Genomic DNA, 18,978 nt, shown 5'->3' on the forward strand with positions numbered 1-18,978 from the left:
AGCTTTGAGTGTGCCGGAACCTAAACAGGAGACTTCTTGGGTCTTCTGAGGTAACCCACCACACTCAATAGTTTTATTTCCAGGACAATAGCCTGTGACAGAGAGCTCGAACCTTTGGGATGGTTCCTGTCAGAGCCTGAGAACCTGTTACCTCTATCTGGGCCGAGGATCACACAGCACCACCACTGGATGGATGCACAGATACTACATTTGAAAGACGTATGTGAAGTTAGGGGCTCAGATTAATGCTGGTCTGGGTCAAGGGAAGTATCCTATGACTGTTCAAACAGGCCTCCCTGAGACCCTGCAGTTGATTGGGGTCACCATCTCTGAGACAGCGCTTCTAAACTTAGCCTCACCAGAGGATGTTGTCTTCCTGTACTAACATTTCCTCCAAAAAACAGGCTCTCACCGCATGACCCATCCCTGCTTTTGCATTCTACCAGCCCACAAGATGATGCCAAGCCTTGACAAATCTCCCTCAACAAATCTCTTCCTGCACTCTAGATTGCTTCCCCTTTAACAAACCTCTTTGTGGCCCCCGAGGGCCCTCTAGCCTTTTAGAGAATTTCGCATTTCTCACACAGTCACTTCGCACACAGTCTCACACTGCTAAATATTACAGGCCTCTATCCTCCTCCAAAGGCTACCCCCCTCTCTCTCTGTCCTCTTATTGATCCCTGACGTCACTTCCGCCTAACCCGACTGAGCTGTTATTTATTTTTATTTTTTTTGCATATTTATATAGCGCGAACTCGACCCGAAGGTATTGGAGCGCTGTACGTGAGCACCGTATTTACATTACATATTCAGGCACGGGAGATTAAGTGATTTGCCCAGAATCACAGGATGTGGACGCGACCTCGAGGCTCGAACCCTGGTTTCCTGCACCAAACCCAGGTCTTTATCTGCCCATCCTCATAGGATTACTCATGCCGTCTATCACACCGAGAAAATGGGGATCCCTCCTCGAGTCTTTTTTTACCCACTGTTTGTAAACTGTGAATGCACTGAACCTGAGAACGATGAGAAAAATTTACAGGTCACGTTAAATTGAAGAGAACGTCAATCCTGAGAACGACAGGATTCACAAAGGGAAGGAAAATGTTAAAGAATAATCCAAGGCAGAGTCTGTGTCCTGCGCAGGGTGACATGGCCACAAGTCAGTCAGAATATGCCTAAAGTCGAAATAAAACCCTAGGGAAAAAAAACCATTGCAGTCTTCTGGAACCAACACTAGATGGCGGAAGAGTACAGAGAATGTCCATGTCCATGTACAGCAGGCCCCCTAGCATGTTATCTTACAGCACTGCACCATACAAGGTAACATCCTATGAAGACCACCCTGCCAAAAGCAGCACAGCAGTCCAGGCTCGACACTGCTGAACACAGCACATTAACCAGAACACCAGAGCCAGGAGAGGGCCCCACGCCGAGTGACGTCACACTGCTCACAATGGATGAACACTAGCAACAGGCCAGCCTTAAGGCCCCGCCGGAGCTTCCTGCTCAGCAACGCTGACAAGCGCACGCCTTCTCAGGCCAAAGCTGTGAAATACAGCCAATAAAAGTCCTTGATGATGGCACGCGGGTGCAGTGACATAGTTCATCAGGTAAAGGTTGCAGTAGGACTCTCCACACCACAGTCTGATCCTAGCCACATGGAATGGCGTTCCTTTTGGCGAATGTCAATCATCCGGTTGTCGAAGCACGTGACGATGACGTGATGACTCAGATGCCGCCAAAGTAGGTGAAAATGTTAATGGTTTGACACAGAATTCAGGGTTTAAATGACACTTTGGTTTAGATATTGATGACTGTTCTTTGGCACTATAGGGAGGGGACCATTTTGATTGATCAGTTACTTGTACGTGTATTTGGCGGTCCTATAGGTGGTTTACATGCAGCTTTATTGGACAATTCTATTTATGATTTCACTGTAAGACTTTGTGGAGAGTGGTTATGATTTAGATGAGAGGCACTTTGGTGAATATATAAATGGCTGCCTGCTAGACCTTCTGATGATGAGGTTGATGGTTTCTTTATTAGACTCCAGTGACTGTTTATGGGTTTACTGAAGGACACAACAGTCAATAGTGACTGTTTCGTGGTAGGACATGTTAAATTGTGGCAGTGATGTTATTGATTCTCTTTGTTGACTTTTAGAGACGTTTTAAGGCATGCGCACAGTGGGTCTGCACCAGGGGCCAGGTCCTCCACCTTTTAAGTGCCCCCTCATTACCTTTCTACACAGTCACATATTGTTATAAAATAGCAAACTTGTTTACTCAATTTTTTAGAGCCAGGCCAGGCTGCCTGGCAGTCCAGGTCCTACCTGAGAGATAGGGCCTCATTTACAAGACCATTGCGCCGTCGGTGATTCACTTTTTTCGGCGCACCGGCAGCCCAATGGGTTTGCCCATGTTTACAAGGCCACCTAAAGTCAGCCTGCGTGACTTTTTATGTCCTTGTAAATATGGCCCCCTTTCACGCATTGCTGGGCGTGAAGGGGCATTCCATGGGTGTTGCTGTGCGTGTTTCCATGCAACATCCAAGGAAGCTGACACGTTCCTAGATTTACGTTTACGGCGCATTCCTGCCCTTTCATTAATTTGATGCACAACATGAAGTCTTGCTGGGCTGTCGGGCATCAAAATATTGTAAATGAGGCCCTTAGAGAGGGGCAGAATGCACCTATTTGATTCTGGTTTGATTCAGCGAGCACTCTAACCTCTCTAGGTGAGTAGCCCAGCCCTGCTGCACAAACCTTTACCTTTATTCAGAATGTGCCCCATGCAGTAAAGATTGGTTTGGTGTGGTCCCGCTGTGACTGCAACATGGTTGTAGAGCTGCGGCCAGGCAGTGTGATAACTGACTGCGAATGCCTGTCGCTCGCAGCACAGGCAGTGCAGTAAACAAAGGCACCCATCAGCACGAAGGCAACCCATATGGGTTGGACAGACCAGATACAGTGTAGATTGTGGGTCGAAGGCTTGGTCGGACCACTAGTCTCTCTGCTTTTCTGGCGGGTAAGCCGCGTGTTAATGTGCAGGACAGAGCGGCATTATATTCTCTCTCCGTTATTGCACCATCCGCATGGAGCTGCTACTAGGGATGTGCGATCAAAGCCTAGTTACACCCGACTCTAAGTGCCTGTTCCTCACAGAGCTAGGACTTGAGTGCAGTTAACAAAAAAAAGGGGAGTGCAGTAAACCAAAACAAGCATTGGCATAGCCAATAGGTCTCGCCTTTGGGACCTTATAAGTGTTTAGCCATGCAACAGTTGCATAACTAAATACTTATAAGGTCCCAAAAGCGAGACCTATTGGCTATGCCAAGCGGCCGTGCGGCCGCGAAAGTGAAAGTGATCGCGATTGCGATCGTGATCAACATCAGAGCGGCCTTGCGGCCGCGAAAGTGAAAGTAATTGCGGTAAAACGCGGCGCGCGCGCCCGCGCACATGCACTGTAGCTCTAGGCTGGCCTGGTAGCACTTTTTGGAGCCCTCTCAATAAGTCTCGCCAGACCAGCGCATGCGCTGGGTCAGGCGAGACCTAAAAAGCACCCTCCATACACATAGGCCCAAAAGGTGAGACACCAGCTCACTGCAACGCGAGCAGCTGGAATGTATAGGTTGCTAATATTTATGTTTCTCTGGTGCTGGCCAGCCAGAGAGAGACTGCAAGCTCCAGGGTTAGGCCCAGGTGTAGGCTGGCCAAGGAAGGGGAAACAGCCTTTACCAAGAAATGTGTTGCAATGTCATACACCCCCAAGAAAGAGAGTTGTCAGTTATACAACTAAAGTCACCAGGGGTATAAATGAGCTGAAACTGATAAAAACTGACTGACTGACTGATAAAAAAGTTCATAGTTGTTAATTTCTGAGCAGGGGGCCACAAATTATTTTTGACCTGCGGCCCCCAAAATCCTGAAGATATCCTTGGACGTTTACTGATATTTTATCTGTAGGGCTGCTGGAGGACAATTGTGACATTCTGACATAGGATTGAGGGAGCATTTTGTGAGGAAGATTACAATTTAGCTGCAGGATTCTCTGGTATCAATGTCAATATCTTTTATATACTTCTCTTTGGCTCAAATGGGATAGAACTCTTTGGTGGCAATGCTGATGGTGATGCTTTATGACTATTAAGGACTCTGTTTAAGGTCGTGCAGTTGGAGCCTATTGTGAGAATGCTAATGCCTTCATGTTAGAATTATTTGGTGATGGTAATACCATGCTGCTTCTGAAGGCTCTTTTGAGGCAACGTGAACACGTTTGCTGTAGGCTCCTTGCGATGTTGGTTTTGTTGCAGAATATTTGGGAAGGATCTGATGATTTATATCTCAACGAGCCTTTGGTAACAGCTACAACCAATTTGCAGTTAGACTCTTTTTTATGCTATTGATTGCACTGCAGGAGAATTTGGTAAAAATGTTGATTTAACTATAGGTAGAAAATATTGATGTCTGAACTAAGGATTTCATTTGGTGGGGATGCCAGTTAGATTTTGAATGAACCTAGAGAGGCCCTAGGACACCCATGTGAAGGTGACCTCCCCAAGGAATTCAATAAAGCAAGCACAACTTTCTGACTTATTGCTCGTTGAGATTGTGGTACAGCGAAAGGGTCAACATCTTAGAGCTGCGAGTAGATCTGCGACTGTGGATCAAGAAGCTGGGTGGAGGTTGGGAACTTTTGAGCTGGTGATGAAGGTTTCACCCATGAGTTCCCAAAACCAAACAGCGACATCATTTGGGGTTGGTTTAGACGGAGAAGCCCAAACACTTAAAACGGTGAGTTGGTGTTAGGCCCCTTTAAGACTTCTTTTCAAGGCTTAGTCCATGAGTTTAAGCAGGCAGGTAGGCAGAAGAACTCTTTAAGGCTGGTGGCAATGATTCAGCTCAGTTGTTTAAGAAGCCACACTGGCAGAAGGACACTTTAAAGCTGCTGATAATGGTCTAGCCCGTGAGTTTCAAAAGCGTGGTGGATGAAGGGCACTTTAAGGTGGGTGCTAATCAATTAGCTAATGTCTTCCAGGAGCCATGGCAGTGAGAAGGCATCTGGGGCACAATGAAAAGCTGATAGGTTTGAGGACACAGACCTGGAAGCGGTTGTTGATGGAGCTGGTGTTTATAACTTTGCCGATACGTGTAATGAAGCAAGGGTGTCAGCAGGTCTCTGGTGCTTGTGATGTACATGAATATGCGAATAAAACACATGGCGAGAGCTCTTTGGCGCTGGTGACTATGGTTTAGCCGAAAAGCTTAATGAAGCAGGGGTGGCAGTACGGCTTCTCGGTCTGCTCCTTGAATGTCCCTTTGTTGAGCTGCTTCAGGCAGAAGGCACACACAAAGTGCTCAGGGTGGAATTTCTTGCCCATGGCGGTTATGCAGCGGCCAGTGATCGGCTTCTCGCAGCCAGAACAGAGGGATCCCCGGTTCTTGTGGTAATGAATCTCGCAGTACGGTTGACCCTCATGCTCAAAGAAGCTTCCGTTGACAAAAGGCGTGTAACATTCCTGGAAAAGAGAGACATAGGTCAGTGGGTGATGTTGTGGCTGTCTAATGTTGAGAAGTTTAACACTCAGGCAGCAATATAACGGGTGAACTGATCAGAGAGAAGTAGATGAACAGATTGTAGTGGGTCAGTCTAAATCCCCAGGACCATTAATGTCAATGGCTATATGTCTACCCCAGTGGAACATGCAATAATTCATAATCCATAGATGGCTAAAGTGCACTGGGCATTACCACAGTGATGGAGTTCAGCATCTCAGTGTGATAGAAACTCTCACCTACTGAAAGAGCATCTGGATAGATTGACATGTTCCTCATGCAGTGTAACAGCTCAGGGAGTGCTGAGTGTGTTACACTCTCACCTAGTAGGGCAGAAGCTCGAGAATAGCTCAATGTGTTACACTCTCACACAGTGATAAAGGTCAGAGATACCTCTTAGTATTTCACTTTTACCGGTGAAGGATCTCACAGACAGCTTGGCAACGCATATTCTCCTCCAGCAAAGGTGTTTAGGAACTACTCAGTGTGTTACAATCTCACAAGTCAATGGAGTTGAGTGACAACTCCCTGTTTTACAATTTGCCAGGGAAAGAATATCTGAGTTTGTTACAATCTATCCAAGTAAAGGCGATTATGGGATGGCTAAACGTGTTACACTCTCACCAGATAAGGAGCGGGCGGCCGCTCAAAATGTTACTTTTTTATTGGTAAAGGTGCTCAGGGATAGTTGATGATTTCACGCTCTCACTCAGGGAATCAACTTAGGTACAACTATATTAGTTATAACCTCACCCAGTGAAAGAACTCAGTGTTATACTTTCACTCACAAAATCACTTTATATCCCTCAGTGAGTTCCATTCTTACCTAGTAAAAGATCTCAGCTAGGCCTATGTTTTGGCACTCTTGTTATTTAAAAACCACAGGTATAGCTCATTGTTCTTAACTCTTGATAGTGAAACATTCAAGAATAGCTCATTCTGCTACATTTTTACCAGTGAAGGCACTCAGGTAGCCCAGTGTGTCACATTCTCACCTAGGAAAGGAGCTCAAGGATAGCAGTTTTATACTTTTGGTAGTAAAAGCCTGATGGATAGCTCAGTCTGTTACACTATCACCCACTGAAAGTAGTCGGGGATAGCAAAGTTTGTTATACTCTCACACAGTTAAAAGAGCACAGATATAAATGTGCCCTTTACTCACAGAATGTGCGGGCTGTAGGAGCCCGAAGGGACTTGTATACGTAAATGTAACCCCCACGCCCCAGGCATGGCTGACAATGAAGTAAAATTACGGAAATGTTTTGATTTATATGCAAAGTGTTCAGGAACAAGTGATATAGTTGACATATTGATGTGTACAGCTGCCTGTGGACTAATGTACCAGAAAAGATAAAATGCAATAAAGATATTAAAAAAAAAATAAAAGTGCCCTTTACTCTTGTTGGTGATAGAACTCATGTACAGTTCAGTGTGTTAAACTCTTGATGGTGAAAGAAGTGTGCACAATCTTACCAGTGAAGGAACTTTACAATAGTTTATATTGGTACACTCTCACACAAGGAAGGAGCTCATGGGTCACTGAGTGCAGGTATGCTAGCACAGTGAAGGAACTCATGGACACCTCTTCATGTTACAGTCTCACCCAAGGAAGGAGCCCATGGGTCACTGGGTACGGGTATGGTAGCACAGTGTAGGAACTCATGGACACATCCTTGTGTTACACTCTCCCCCTGGAAAGGAGCTCCTGAGTCACTGAGTACGGGTGTGGTAGCACAATGTAGGAACTCATGGTCACCTCCTCTTGTTACACTCTCACTCAGGAAAGGAGCACCTGAGTCACTGAGTGCAGGTGTGGTAGCACAGTCTAGGAACTCATGGACACCTCCTCGTGTTACACTCTCACCCAAGGAAGGAGAACCTGGGCCACTGGGTGAAGGTATGCTAGCACAGTGTAGGAAATCATGGATACCTCCTCGTGTTACACTTTCACCCAAGAAAGGAGTTTGCGGGTAAATGGGTACGGGTATGGTAGCACAGCGTAGGAACTCATGGACCCCCTCCTCGTGTTACACTCTCGCCTAGGGAAGGAGCTTACGGGTCGCTGAGAATGGGTGTGGTAGCACAGTTTAGTAACTCATGGACCCCTCCTCGTGTTACACTCTCACTCAGGGAAGGAGCTTACGGGTCGCTGAGTATGGGTGTGGTAGCACAGTGTAGGAACTCATGGACACCTCCTCGTTTTACACTCTCGCCCAGGAAAGGAGCTTAACGGTCACTGAGTATAGGTGTGGTAGCACAGTCTAGGAACTCATGGACACCTCCTCGAGTTACACTCTCACCCAGGGAAGGAGCTTACGGGTTGCTGGGTATGGGTGTGGTAGCACAGTGTAGGAACGCACGGACATCTCCTCGTGCTACACTTTCACCCAAGGAAGGAGTTCACGGGTAAATGGGTGAGGGTATGGTAGCACAGTCTAGGAACTCATGCACACCTCCTTGCGTTACACTCTCACCCAGGGAAGGAACTTACGGGTCGCTGAGTACGGATGTAGTAGCACAGTGTAGGAACTGACAGACATCTCCTTGTGTTACACTTTCAACCAAGGAAGGAGTTCACGGGTATATGGGTATGGGTATGTTAGCACGGTCTAGGAATTCATGGACACCTCCTCGTGTCACACTCTCACCCAGGGAAGGAGCTTTCGGGTCGCTGAGTACAGGTGTGGTAGCACAATGTAGGAACTAATGGACAACTCCTCGTGTTACATTTTCACCCAAGGAAGGAGCTCATGGGTACATGGGCATGGTTGCACAGTCTAGGAACTCATGGACACCTCCTCGTGTTACACTCTCACCCAGGGAAGGAGCTTACGGGTCACTGAGTATGGGTGTGGTAGCACAGTGTAGGAAGGCACGGACATCTCTTCGTGTTACCATTTTACCCAAGGAAGGAACTCACGGGTAAATGGGTACGGGTATAGTAGCACAGTCTAGGAACTCATTCACACCTCCTCGCGTTACACTCTCAACCAGGGAAGGAGCTTACGGGTCGCTGAGTACGGTGTGGTAGCACAGTGTAGGAACTGACGGACATCTCCTTGTGTTACCCTTTCACTCAAGGAAGGAGCTCACGGGTAAATGGGTATGGGTATGTTAGCACGGTCTAGGAACTCATGGACACCTCCTCGTGTTACAGTCTCACCCAGGGAAGGAGCTTACGGGTCGCTGAGTACAGGTGTGGTAGCACAGTGTAGGATCTCATGGACACCTCCTCGTATTACATTTTCACCCAAAGAAGGAGGTCATGGGTAAATGGGCATGGGCATGGTTGCACAGCCTAGGAACTCATGGACACCTCCTCGTGTTACACTCTCACCCAGGGAAGGAGCTTAGGGGTCGCTGAGTATGGGTGCGGTAGCACATTCTAGGAATTCATGGATACCTCCTCGTTTAACACTCTCGGCTAATTAAATAGCTGAGAGATAACTGTCAATCACATTCTCATTGGAAGGACTTTGGGATAGAGGACTGTGTTACACTCCCAGGTTCTGATGCACACATACTGTTACAAAGTAAAATGTATTTTTTCCACGTTAAATCTGTCAGAGAATTTCAATGGGGAGAAAAATACGTATTCAATTTCAGCTGTCAATGTTGGAAAAAAAGAGACAGAAATTACATTTGAAAAAATAAGTGACTGGGTTATTCTTGAATTTTGAGGTGCGGGCCATTCAAAAATCAGAGAAATGTATTGAGGGTAACTTTCTGAAGTCTGTGCATGCCATCTTTCCCATCTTGCAGCACAATTGCGCATCATTCTATAAATGTCAGGGTTTCTATGTGCTCAAGGGTGCAGGGCATGGCTCATACCCCTGTATATTAGGCCATATGTATGGAGGATTCCACAGGATCTGATCGCCAGGATAGGTATACCCACTATATAGCCCGCTATACATTAGGTGCCACTTACTCTGCAGACGAAGCACTCAGGATGCCAGAGGGCGTTGAGGGCAGAGATGTAGTTTTCTAAGATGGCCTGGGCACAGCCATGGCAGCGGGTGGCGAACAGCTCGTGGAAGTCCTGGCGGCAGTACTGCTTCCCATCCTTCTCATGAAACCCTGCATGGCAGCAAGAAACATAGGGTACATCAGCAACCAGCAGGAGACAGACAACCTTCCTCAAGCTAATGGAGGGTGGTCTGGCTTTTCACCTATCCTACTGTGAAGAGGTAAGTTGGAGCTTTCACTTTCCACATCCTGCCAGGCACAGTCTGACCTTCGACATAACATAACTCTTCCACAAAGAAGAATCCAAGCCTCTCCCTTTACCCTTCAACCACAGGAGAACACCTCTTCCATATTGATTGATACACTCTGAAATGCCCCTGTAGAAAGAATCAATGTTGCCTACAGAGAACTATCTCACCTTTCACCTGTCACTCATTGCACCCTGGTAAGGAGCAATTTGACGTTTTACCTTTTAGCTCCACCCCCAAGAATTCTTCTTCACTGACCATTGACCTCAGGAGCAGATAATCTTGTGTTGCAAAGTGACCCCTTTTTTAAACACCTGAGCAGCTGATGGTGTTATCCTTTGAGGTGGACACTTGTCCACCCCAAAAAATGATCCACTTTCCTACACTTGCTAATTCTGCAACCCCATCACATGACCCCATGCCCCTTTACTAGCTTCACCACTTCAAATGAGCACATCTTCATTCACTCCTGTACAAAACTTACACTCAAGCACTCATTTATTCATTTACTCATAAAAGGGCAGAGAAAGTTAAGAGTCTGTCCCCAGATCATACCGTCTTCCCCAAAGGGTCTTCCACATTTAACGCAGCAGAAGTGCTCTGGATGCCAGTTCTTGTCCAGAGCTGTCACCATTTTCTAAAAGAAACATACAAATAATTAATCAAAAAGCGTATCAAATGAAGAAACGTATGAAGTGGAGACATCAGTTATGCAAGGCAGCTTCCCATGATCAATGCACAAAGGCCTCTTTCATAAGGCAGTGCTGAGAACATGGAAAGGGGCATAACGCAAATCCGAGGAGAAGTTGTCACGATTTGGCAAGCCACCAGAAGATGCCATGTAAACATTTTGTTGACAACTAGAAAACACCTGCCCCTTTGTGGAGCGCTTAAACTAAAAGAAAAAAGGAGAGCTTAAAAAGTGAGCAGTGAGAGGATCCAAGTACGTGTCCTTGCTCCAGGGGGCGTAGAGGAAGGAACACAATCTATTGACGAAGGAGCAAACCATTAAGAGTGGCACTAAAGCCAACCAATGGGAAGCAATGGGTGGGCTATAAGTCCACTGAAAGTTAACAATATGTCTTGGAACAGACAGTGCATCATGCCCTATCTAGTAGACTTCGACCTAAAATACAAGTAAAAGCTGCACAAGGAGGGGTGTGGTAAGCAATGGATAAGCTTTGGGGAAGGAGGGAGCAGCACAGAGAGCAAGGTGGTGGGCTTTAGCGAATAGGAAGAGCACATAAGGCAAATAGCAAGAAAATACATGCACTCCCATAGAGTGCTGACAGAAAAAGTAAAGAATAGCTCGATAAATGTGAGCAGGGAAAACATACAAGTCACCCAATCAAAATGATGGTAAAGAAGATATGCTCCAGGGAAGGGACAAACACAAGAAGAACGAAAGCCGTTGACTAAGAAGCAATCAAATGAGACTGGCAAAAAAGCCAACCAGTGGTATGCAATGAGCTGACCAAAAGCCCACTGTAAGTATTGGTATTGTAGAATTGTCCACAATAGGTCTTCTAAAAGCTGTCTGTAGGTGGGACTAAAAAGAAAATAAAAAGATTTTAATAACATTTTTATTGCTTTTATTAGCAAGTTGGAAGACATTACCCCGATCACCTATGTAACACAACTCCCTTGTGAGATGGGGTCAGTGATCAAGCAGAGTCCTTTGTGTGAGTACAGTGCCCGCTGTTGGCGCTTGTGATGCTGTCAGTTAGCTGGTGAGGGAAGTCAAGTGCAGACCTGCCACAACATTCTCATGCACTTGCCACTAGCAATCCTCCCCCACTCCTGATGGCCTGATAGCCACTTCAGTCTGCTTCCTCCTGCTGGTATACCTGCCAGGCCCCCCAGATCTTACAATGTTTGTTTGGGACAACCTCTAGCCCGGCACACCACCCTCTCCACAAGGCCACAATGGTTCATACCTTTCAACCATTCACGGATGGTCGGGTCTCCCTGGAAATCAACCTGCTGACTATGTCATGCTTAGCGACCATTCACCTAATCCCCACCAGCAGCCACTCGCCTCAAGGATCTCCCTCCTCCTGGACCAGAGGCCAGTTCCAGGTTGAGCTGCACCAGTCTGCCCATTATGTCCCTCAGTTCCCGGGTAATCTGCTCTCAGTATTGTGCACCCCTAAGGTATTTCCATGTCATATTGATAAAGGCACCCACACCCCCAGGACATCAAGGGCACGCCAGACCCGACCAACCACCCATCTTCACATCCGCTCCGAGGTTTGATAGTCTCTATAGAGATAATGTAAGGGAATGAAGTGAAAATGTGCCCAAATCGCCAGGGCTCGGGGTGCCATCAGTGCTTTCCTCCACTTGTCATCCTCTAGGGCAGCCACATTCTGCTGCCACCCCCCTCTGAGGCTAGTCATCGAGTCAGGGGTGTTGACCACCAAGGATCGATACAGGCCCAAGGTATTGTGGACTCTAATGGATTCTTGTATCAACGTGGCCTTAAGTGGGCTGAATTCAGGGAGAGGATCGGACTGTGGGAATCTATAAAACTGAGAATTATGCAGCTCATACTCCTCCTTGAGACCCTCAAAGAACCACTTGTGAGGCCCTGACCATACATCCCCCAGCTTGGATAGCCCTATGATGTCTAACTTTCTAATGTCACACGCCCTACTCAAGGTCTTCACCTAGTCCCCAACCCATAGCGCATTTCCTGCGTGAGAGTTCTATACCATCTGATGTGCAACGCATTGCGTTTTGCCCCGCGTGTTAGCCTCATCACTTTCACCAAAGAGTCAGTCATTGATTATCAAGAGGTGGGCAGGCCAGTAATAAAGCAGCAAATCTGTGGCGCTCATGCCCCTGTCAAATGGATGTTGTGTGCATTTGTTGTAGGAGATCTGTAGTTGTCGTCCCACCCAGATGTACGATCTACTTGAGAACTGTAGTCTCCTAAGGACCGGTAGGGAAATCTCGTTTGGATAGTTCCGGAAGATATATTGCCAATCGATAGGGCGATTCTGCCTGGAATGCACAAGGGGAGGGAGGCTCATTGCTTGGGGTTCCGATCTTTCCTGGTCAGCGGTGGGCAACATTGTTATCCCAGCACATAAACCTCTCCAGGGAGACCTGCAACCCCAAGTAGCAAAATCTATCTGTGCGGCATTGTAGTTGTGATAACCTGCCCCATTCCTGCGGTGACCCCCTTAGTGTGGAGCAACTGGAAGAAAATATAATCCTTAAAAAGGAACATAGCTTTTCAACAGTTCAATGTCCAGTGCTATTCTAACATGTTTAAAGCAGTTACCAGTGGGAAGACAGAAGCCTCTGTGATGTTGAGAGGAGGGAAAAGGTAACCTCTATCACAGCTAATTCATGTCAAAGTATAAATCACTATAGAGCACTATAGCAGAGATGTACATACGTCTATGATAGGTTCATTGCACAGCCCGCAGCGTGGGGAGAAGAGGGTGAAGTAGTCTCGCTCACAGTACGGCAGCCCATCCTTCTCGAAGAAGTTGCTGCCACCCATCTCTTTCTGGCAGTGGCTGCAGACAAAATGTTCAGGGTGCCAGGTTTGTCCAAGGGCTGTTACCACCTAATGTAAAAAAAAGAATACAGTCAGATTCAGGTGCAGATCACAGCAAAAACAGTATGTACACTGTCTCTGACACCAAAGCAACAAGAAGTACACTACCTCTGTCACCAAAGCAACAGTAAGTACACTGTCTCTACCACCAAAGCAACAAGAAGTACACTGCCTCTGTCACCAAAGTAACAGTAAGATAACTACATCTATCAGCAGGGCAGCAGCAAAGACACTGTCGGCACTACTGTTAATATTGATGTTGATGTACGCAATGATACATGTATTTCACTGTTGTCGAAATCACTTAATATGACCACTCCATCAACCGACAGTCAGAAATACATGGTCAGGAAGGCCCTGCACCCTAGGCTTGAGGCTACTGATTGACATATCACTGGTGGGGTGGCATGTAACCTGCAGGACAAACGCGCAAACAGGAAAAACCCAGATTAGTCCAACAGATAGGCAGCTGCACTTCAATGGTCCTGGGAGATTGGACCCCAATTAAACGCACATGGCCGGAAGGGCACCAGTTGCCAAAACACCATAAAATTAGATGCCACACATAGTTAGGAACACTCAGCCACACTGCACACGCATTGATAATGTGCTCCCCATGCTGTACATCTGGACATGTTATCCACTGGCCGGCATTGTGTTCACGAGACACACCTGCATTTGTCATCAGGCGGGAATTATTTATAGCTGCATGACAAGGCCCACATTCCATTCTCAAAACAGTATCTATGAATTGATTTATGATGCTTAAAAAAAATGCATAAAAAGACATTCAAAACGATTGTACTTTGAGTCAGACATCAGACCTGTTTCGGTATGCTGCACTCCCAGCAGTAGTGTTTGATTAAACCAGCTGTTCCTGTTTTGCCAATCGCCTCTTGTCTTTGTTATTTCAAGGTAAATTCATATTTGAGCAACACTACCAAAGCAACAGTAAGTACACTACCTCTGTCACTAAAGCAACAGCAAGCACACTGCCTCTGCCACCAAAGTAACAAGAAGTGCACAGCCTTTGTCACCAAATCATTAGTAAGTACACTGCCTCTGTCACCAATGCAACAGTAAGCATACTACCTCCATCAGCAGAGCGGGAGCAAGAACACTATACACTTGGGTAGGGCAAAAGCAGATACACTAAGTCGATGAGCAGGGCAACAGCAAGTACATTGTGTCCTTGGGGACGGCCACAGCAAGTATGCTACCTTAATCACCAAAGCAACAGCAAGTACACTGCCTCCATCAGTAGAGCAACACTGTGAACACTGCCTAGAAAGCCAGATGAACAACAACCCATCTAGAGCAAAACAGACTGACACACTAAACAGAGCTCATACCTTGGGATTCCTTCCTGACCACTGTTGCCCTTGACACCAATATCTTCTGGATATACCAAGCTGTCACCTGACGAGGGAATACCTCACTTCGCAATTGGCACGTCTTGTCCTCCTCTATGGTGCAAAGGTGTGGGTGTGTGTGGCGCTAGGCGGACTTCTAAGTAAAAGGCCCTTGTGCTTATGTTTTTATTTTATTTGACAAATTAAGCATTGTATTCACCTGTCCAGCAATGGGCTTCTGGCAGGAAGCACATAAGCCCTTGGCCACTGTGGAGATGCCTTGCCGGCTGAGGTCCGACTGCAACATCACCATCATGCTGTCCAAGTTCTCACTCTGCGGCGGAGCGCTGCTGTGAACAACCGTCTGCGGCGAGGCCACTTTCCCCTGAGTCTGAGGAGGGGCGGCCTTCACCTGAGTCTGAGGCTGTGTCTGCGAAGGAGCCACGGTCGCTGGGGCTTGGGGAGGGGCTACTTTGACCTGAGTCTGAGGAGGATTGCTTGGAGGAATCTGCATTGAGAGAAATAAAGAATCAGTATTAGTTACATTGGCACTTGATACATTTGCTAATCACTGTGCATTGGGGGAAGCAAATCTCATTTGCTGGGTGCCCAATGTCTTGGTTGGTGAATGCCTGGATTTGGGCACAATGATTGATTGGTCTTTGGACGAGGTGATGCATGTCAGGACACTGGATAAGCTGCTGAATGCCTGGACACGGGGTTACTTTACGCTGTTCTGGACACTGAGCCAGCTGCAAATGCTTTTCCTTTAGGTCACAATGCATTGTTGTTAGATCAGATACTGAATGCTTGGGCAATGGGCTAATATCCAAATGTCTAGATATTGTCTCAGTTGGTAAATATGTGGGACGTAGGACAAATTGTGAATGCCTCATATTGAATCACTAAGTGAATGCATTAAAACTGAGTCAAATAGCGCATAGCTCATGGCTGAAAGTTGAATTACAAGGCAATGCACGTGTGGAGGTGAGTTGGTGAATGACTGGATGTTGGGTCGGTTGTTTCACGTGGATGTTGGGTCGGTTGTTTCACGTAGGGCAAAAGATAGCTATTTCAGGAAGAAGATTTCTACCCGTCGGAGCATGGTTTAGGAAGCTGAGTAGTTGTTTTGAATTGTGCTTGCCACAGGTGGCTGTGGGGGCAGGGAAATTAGTTAATGGATGGGACGATCCCCCTCTATCATGAGTGAAGTGCAGTTATCATCTGGCCAGTATGTGATGTCAGCCCCTTACGTTTCACTCTTCTTGATAACTGTATCCATTTGTGACCGTTTCCCAGTTGAAGGCCTACTTGAAACATTCAGTTACAATGTAAATATCTGAATGTCGAGTCAGTAGGTAGGTATCGCTAGGTTGGGTTAAATGGTAAACGCCAGGGCATTGGGTTATTTTGAAAAATGCCTCCATGCTGCTTCGGACAGTGGCAGCTGGATGTTGTGTTGGCTTGATGACTGCACGTACAGAGGGTCATTGGGAGTACGCTGCTCGTTGTGTCCGTCAGTGTATATTGTAACATCAGTGTATATTGTAATGCTGGTTTGGATGCTAAATGCCTGGATGTTGGTTGAAGTTGTGAAATCATAAATCTGGTGCAGGCATGCCTGTTAGTCAGTTGGCAAATACTTGGACATTTGATCTGTTGGTGAATGTCTGGATAAACTGCTAGTTAGTGGAAGTCTGAATATTGATGCCAGCTACTGCATGCCTGGGTACTGAGTCAGTTAGGGAATGCATGGGCTCTGTATCTGATGAATGAATATATGATGGTGAGCTGGTGAATGTCTGGACCTCTGGTGGGTTAGTGAAAGCCTGCACATTGGGTAAGATAGTGAATGACTGGATTCTTTCAGCTGATGAATGATGGAAAGATGAGTCTATAAGTGAAGTCTTGGGTCATCCTGAGAATGTCTGGACATAAGGAAAGTTGGTGAATATCTTTACTTTCAGTGTATGTTATGACAAATGGAGATGTTTCAGAAGCAGCAAACTGTTTCTTAACAATCTGTGCTACTGTCTATCACCTCTATGGGTACATCACACTTTACAACACTCTCAGTCAACTTACGTTACTCTGCACCCTGAAACCAGAGAGCGATGCCATGAGTCTGTCCAGCTCCAGTGTGGCCGAAGTTGCTGATGGAGTCATTGATCCTGTAGACCTGAAGCCACAGGTGAAATAATGAGAACCTCCCTCAAATTAATGAGCCGTAAATATTGAACAGCTTTAATTATTGGTCTGCCATTACAACAGCTAATGTGCTAATGACTATTTTTGCATTGTGCCAAACATTACCTTATGATCCAAGGAAAGGTTGTGAAATGGATAGTCTGTGTTGTCTCTTTCCTGACTTTGTAAGTGTAGGGTAGACACAAAATCATTGCATCAACAACATGCAGATCGTATCCAAGCAATAGCAAACACAACCAGACGATAGAGGGAGTGCTGAAACCTTTCAACCACTCACCCTCAGTCAAGAGATCTGGGTTTAAGCCATTGTTCTTTGCTCACTATGACACCCCAGTTTGGACCCAACAATATGCAAATCAGTCTTGACCCTGAGCCTCATGGGAACAGTCCAGCCCAAACTGCTAGGCCTGGTCCTCCCTAGACTGGAAACAAGCATTCTAGGACCGGTTTCAGGGCATCACCCCTCATCAGCCAGGCTAGCTTGAGTCCAGTGGCACAGTGAGCAAGCGACCCACATTTGGGCATACCCGTTCCACTAATATCCAAGCAATCACATAGTAGAAACAAGTTACTCACCTGTAACAATTGTTTTTCAGCCTTGAAGCCCTTCTAGATTCACATGCTGTGCATATTCTGCTATCTAGTGGTTAGAGCCAGAAAGTTCTACTTGGCTTAGCCTTATTTTTCTCTTCTTGGAGATGGGTGGAATTAGACCCATTGCGTGTAGGCTAATAAACCCCTCACTGTGTGGCCAAGCTTTCAAATTTGTCTTTCAGCCAAGGAGATCAGAGGTGCCTGATATGCTGTAGAACGAGACAGAGAAGAAAACCGAAGGGACTAACAACAATAACATGGGTGGTAGAAATAAATGTTGCTTGTGGGAAACCTCCTTATTTTGCATGTGTGAGATGTCAAACCACTTTCCACCTGCCATAAATACTGTTTTAATGGCCAGTGATTTACCTGTAAGTGGGAAATAACTCGGCCAATACTCTCTGCAGCCCTCAAGCAACAATATCTGTAAGAATGTTCTTACCTGTTCTAATGTTACCAGCATGTTATTGGTTATAGGTTCATATTTCTAGACAACCTGCAATCGTGTTTAATCCAGAAGGCTTTAAAACAGTATGTTGGTGGAAAGAGAAGTGGCATGCATGACCAGACTCTAAGACGTCAGTGGAAAACTCCAAATATTTTTGGATTACATTTTCATTTTTAGATTATTTTGGTGAAATATTACACTGTGAGCAGCTCATTATTCAAATTCAGCTTCACTTCACAGAGAGGTTGGGTAGGTTACATGTGAATCTATAACACAAACCAATCTACAAACTAGTACTGCAGGTCAGCAATGCCTTCCTTTGCAGCAAGTGTGTTCTATAGGTTCAAACACTTAGAAAGAACTAAAACACAAAAGAGGTGATAAACAACAACTTGGGGTTAGACAGATATTACACTCATGTATACATAAGGGTGAACATCTATAAACAACTAACAGTACCTTTCAAGGTTGTGTACAGTGTGCCACATTGCCACTTTCCAGTTTCTTCCAAGTATCACTTTATAGTAGTCTAACCGTTTCTGCCCTCCATTTTTTTAGGTCTGATGTTAGCCATCACCTTTTGATTTTCTGTCTCTTCACCTGCAATGTAGGACCACCCGCCCTCACAGAAACCCGTGCCACTCCTACTCTTCTGACTGAGACCACCCCGGAACCACGCCGATGCTGCCTGATCAACGCCAGATCGCTCTGCAAACAAGCCATCGAAGTCTGGGACACCATCTCCACCCTCGCCCCAGATATAACCTTCATCATAGAGACCTGGCTCAACCCTTCCTCTGCCTCTGACATCGCCACCACAATGACTAACAGATACAAGATGACACACAGGGTCCACACCAACAAGCATGGAGGTGGCATCACCATCATTCACAAAGAATCAATTCGCTGCACCACCACTGAAGACGACAACACACCGACCATGGAACACCTGAATTTCCAATTCCACACTGATGACAAAACAACCAACAAAGGCACCCTGGCCTACAGAACCCCAGGGCCAGGCATCTGCC

At 46.3% G+C, this 18,978-nt stretch overlaps 1 protein-coding gene across 2 annotated transcripts in view; it reads right to left on the minus strand.

Moving 5' to 3' along the window:
- Positions 1-716: 716 nt before the first annotated feature.
- Positions 717-18,978, minus strand: part of TGFB1I1 (transforming growth factor beta 1 induced transcript 1) — a 152,652-nt gene continuing 134,390 nt past the window's right edge. For both annotated transcript variants that reach the window (XM_085618413.1, XM_085618412.1), the window contains exons 6-11: positions 16,783-16,876; positions 14,918-15,205; positions 13,181-13,354; positions 10,330-10,411; positions 9,489-9,637; positions 717-5,520 (exon numbers count right to left, since the gene is read on the minus strand). In XM_085618413.1, the coding sequence (XP_085474539.1) occupies positions 5,254-5,520; positions 9,489-9,637; positions 10,330-10,411; positions 13,181-13,354; positions 14,918-15,205; positions 16,783-16,876 (1,054 nt within the window). In that variant the 3' untranslated portion in view covers positions 717-5,253. The remainder of the gene's footprint in view (positions 5,521-9,488; positions 9,638-10,329; positions 10,412-13,180; positions 13,355-14,917; positions 15,206-16,782; positions 16,877-18,978) is intronic.

Source organism: Triturus cristatus, chromosome 7 (genome assembly GCF_964204655.1).
Source record: "Triturus cristatus chromosome 7, aTriCri1.1, whole genome shotgun sequence".
NCBI classification, from domain to species: Eukaryota; Metazoa; Chordata; class Amphibia; order Caudata; family Salamandridae; genus Triturus; species Triturus cristatus.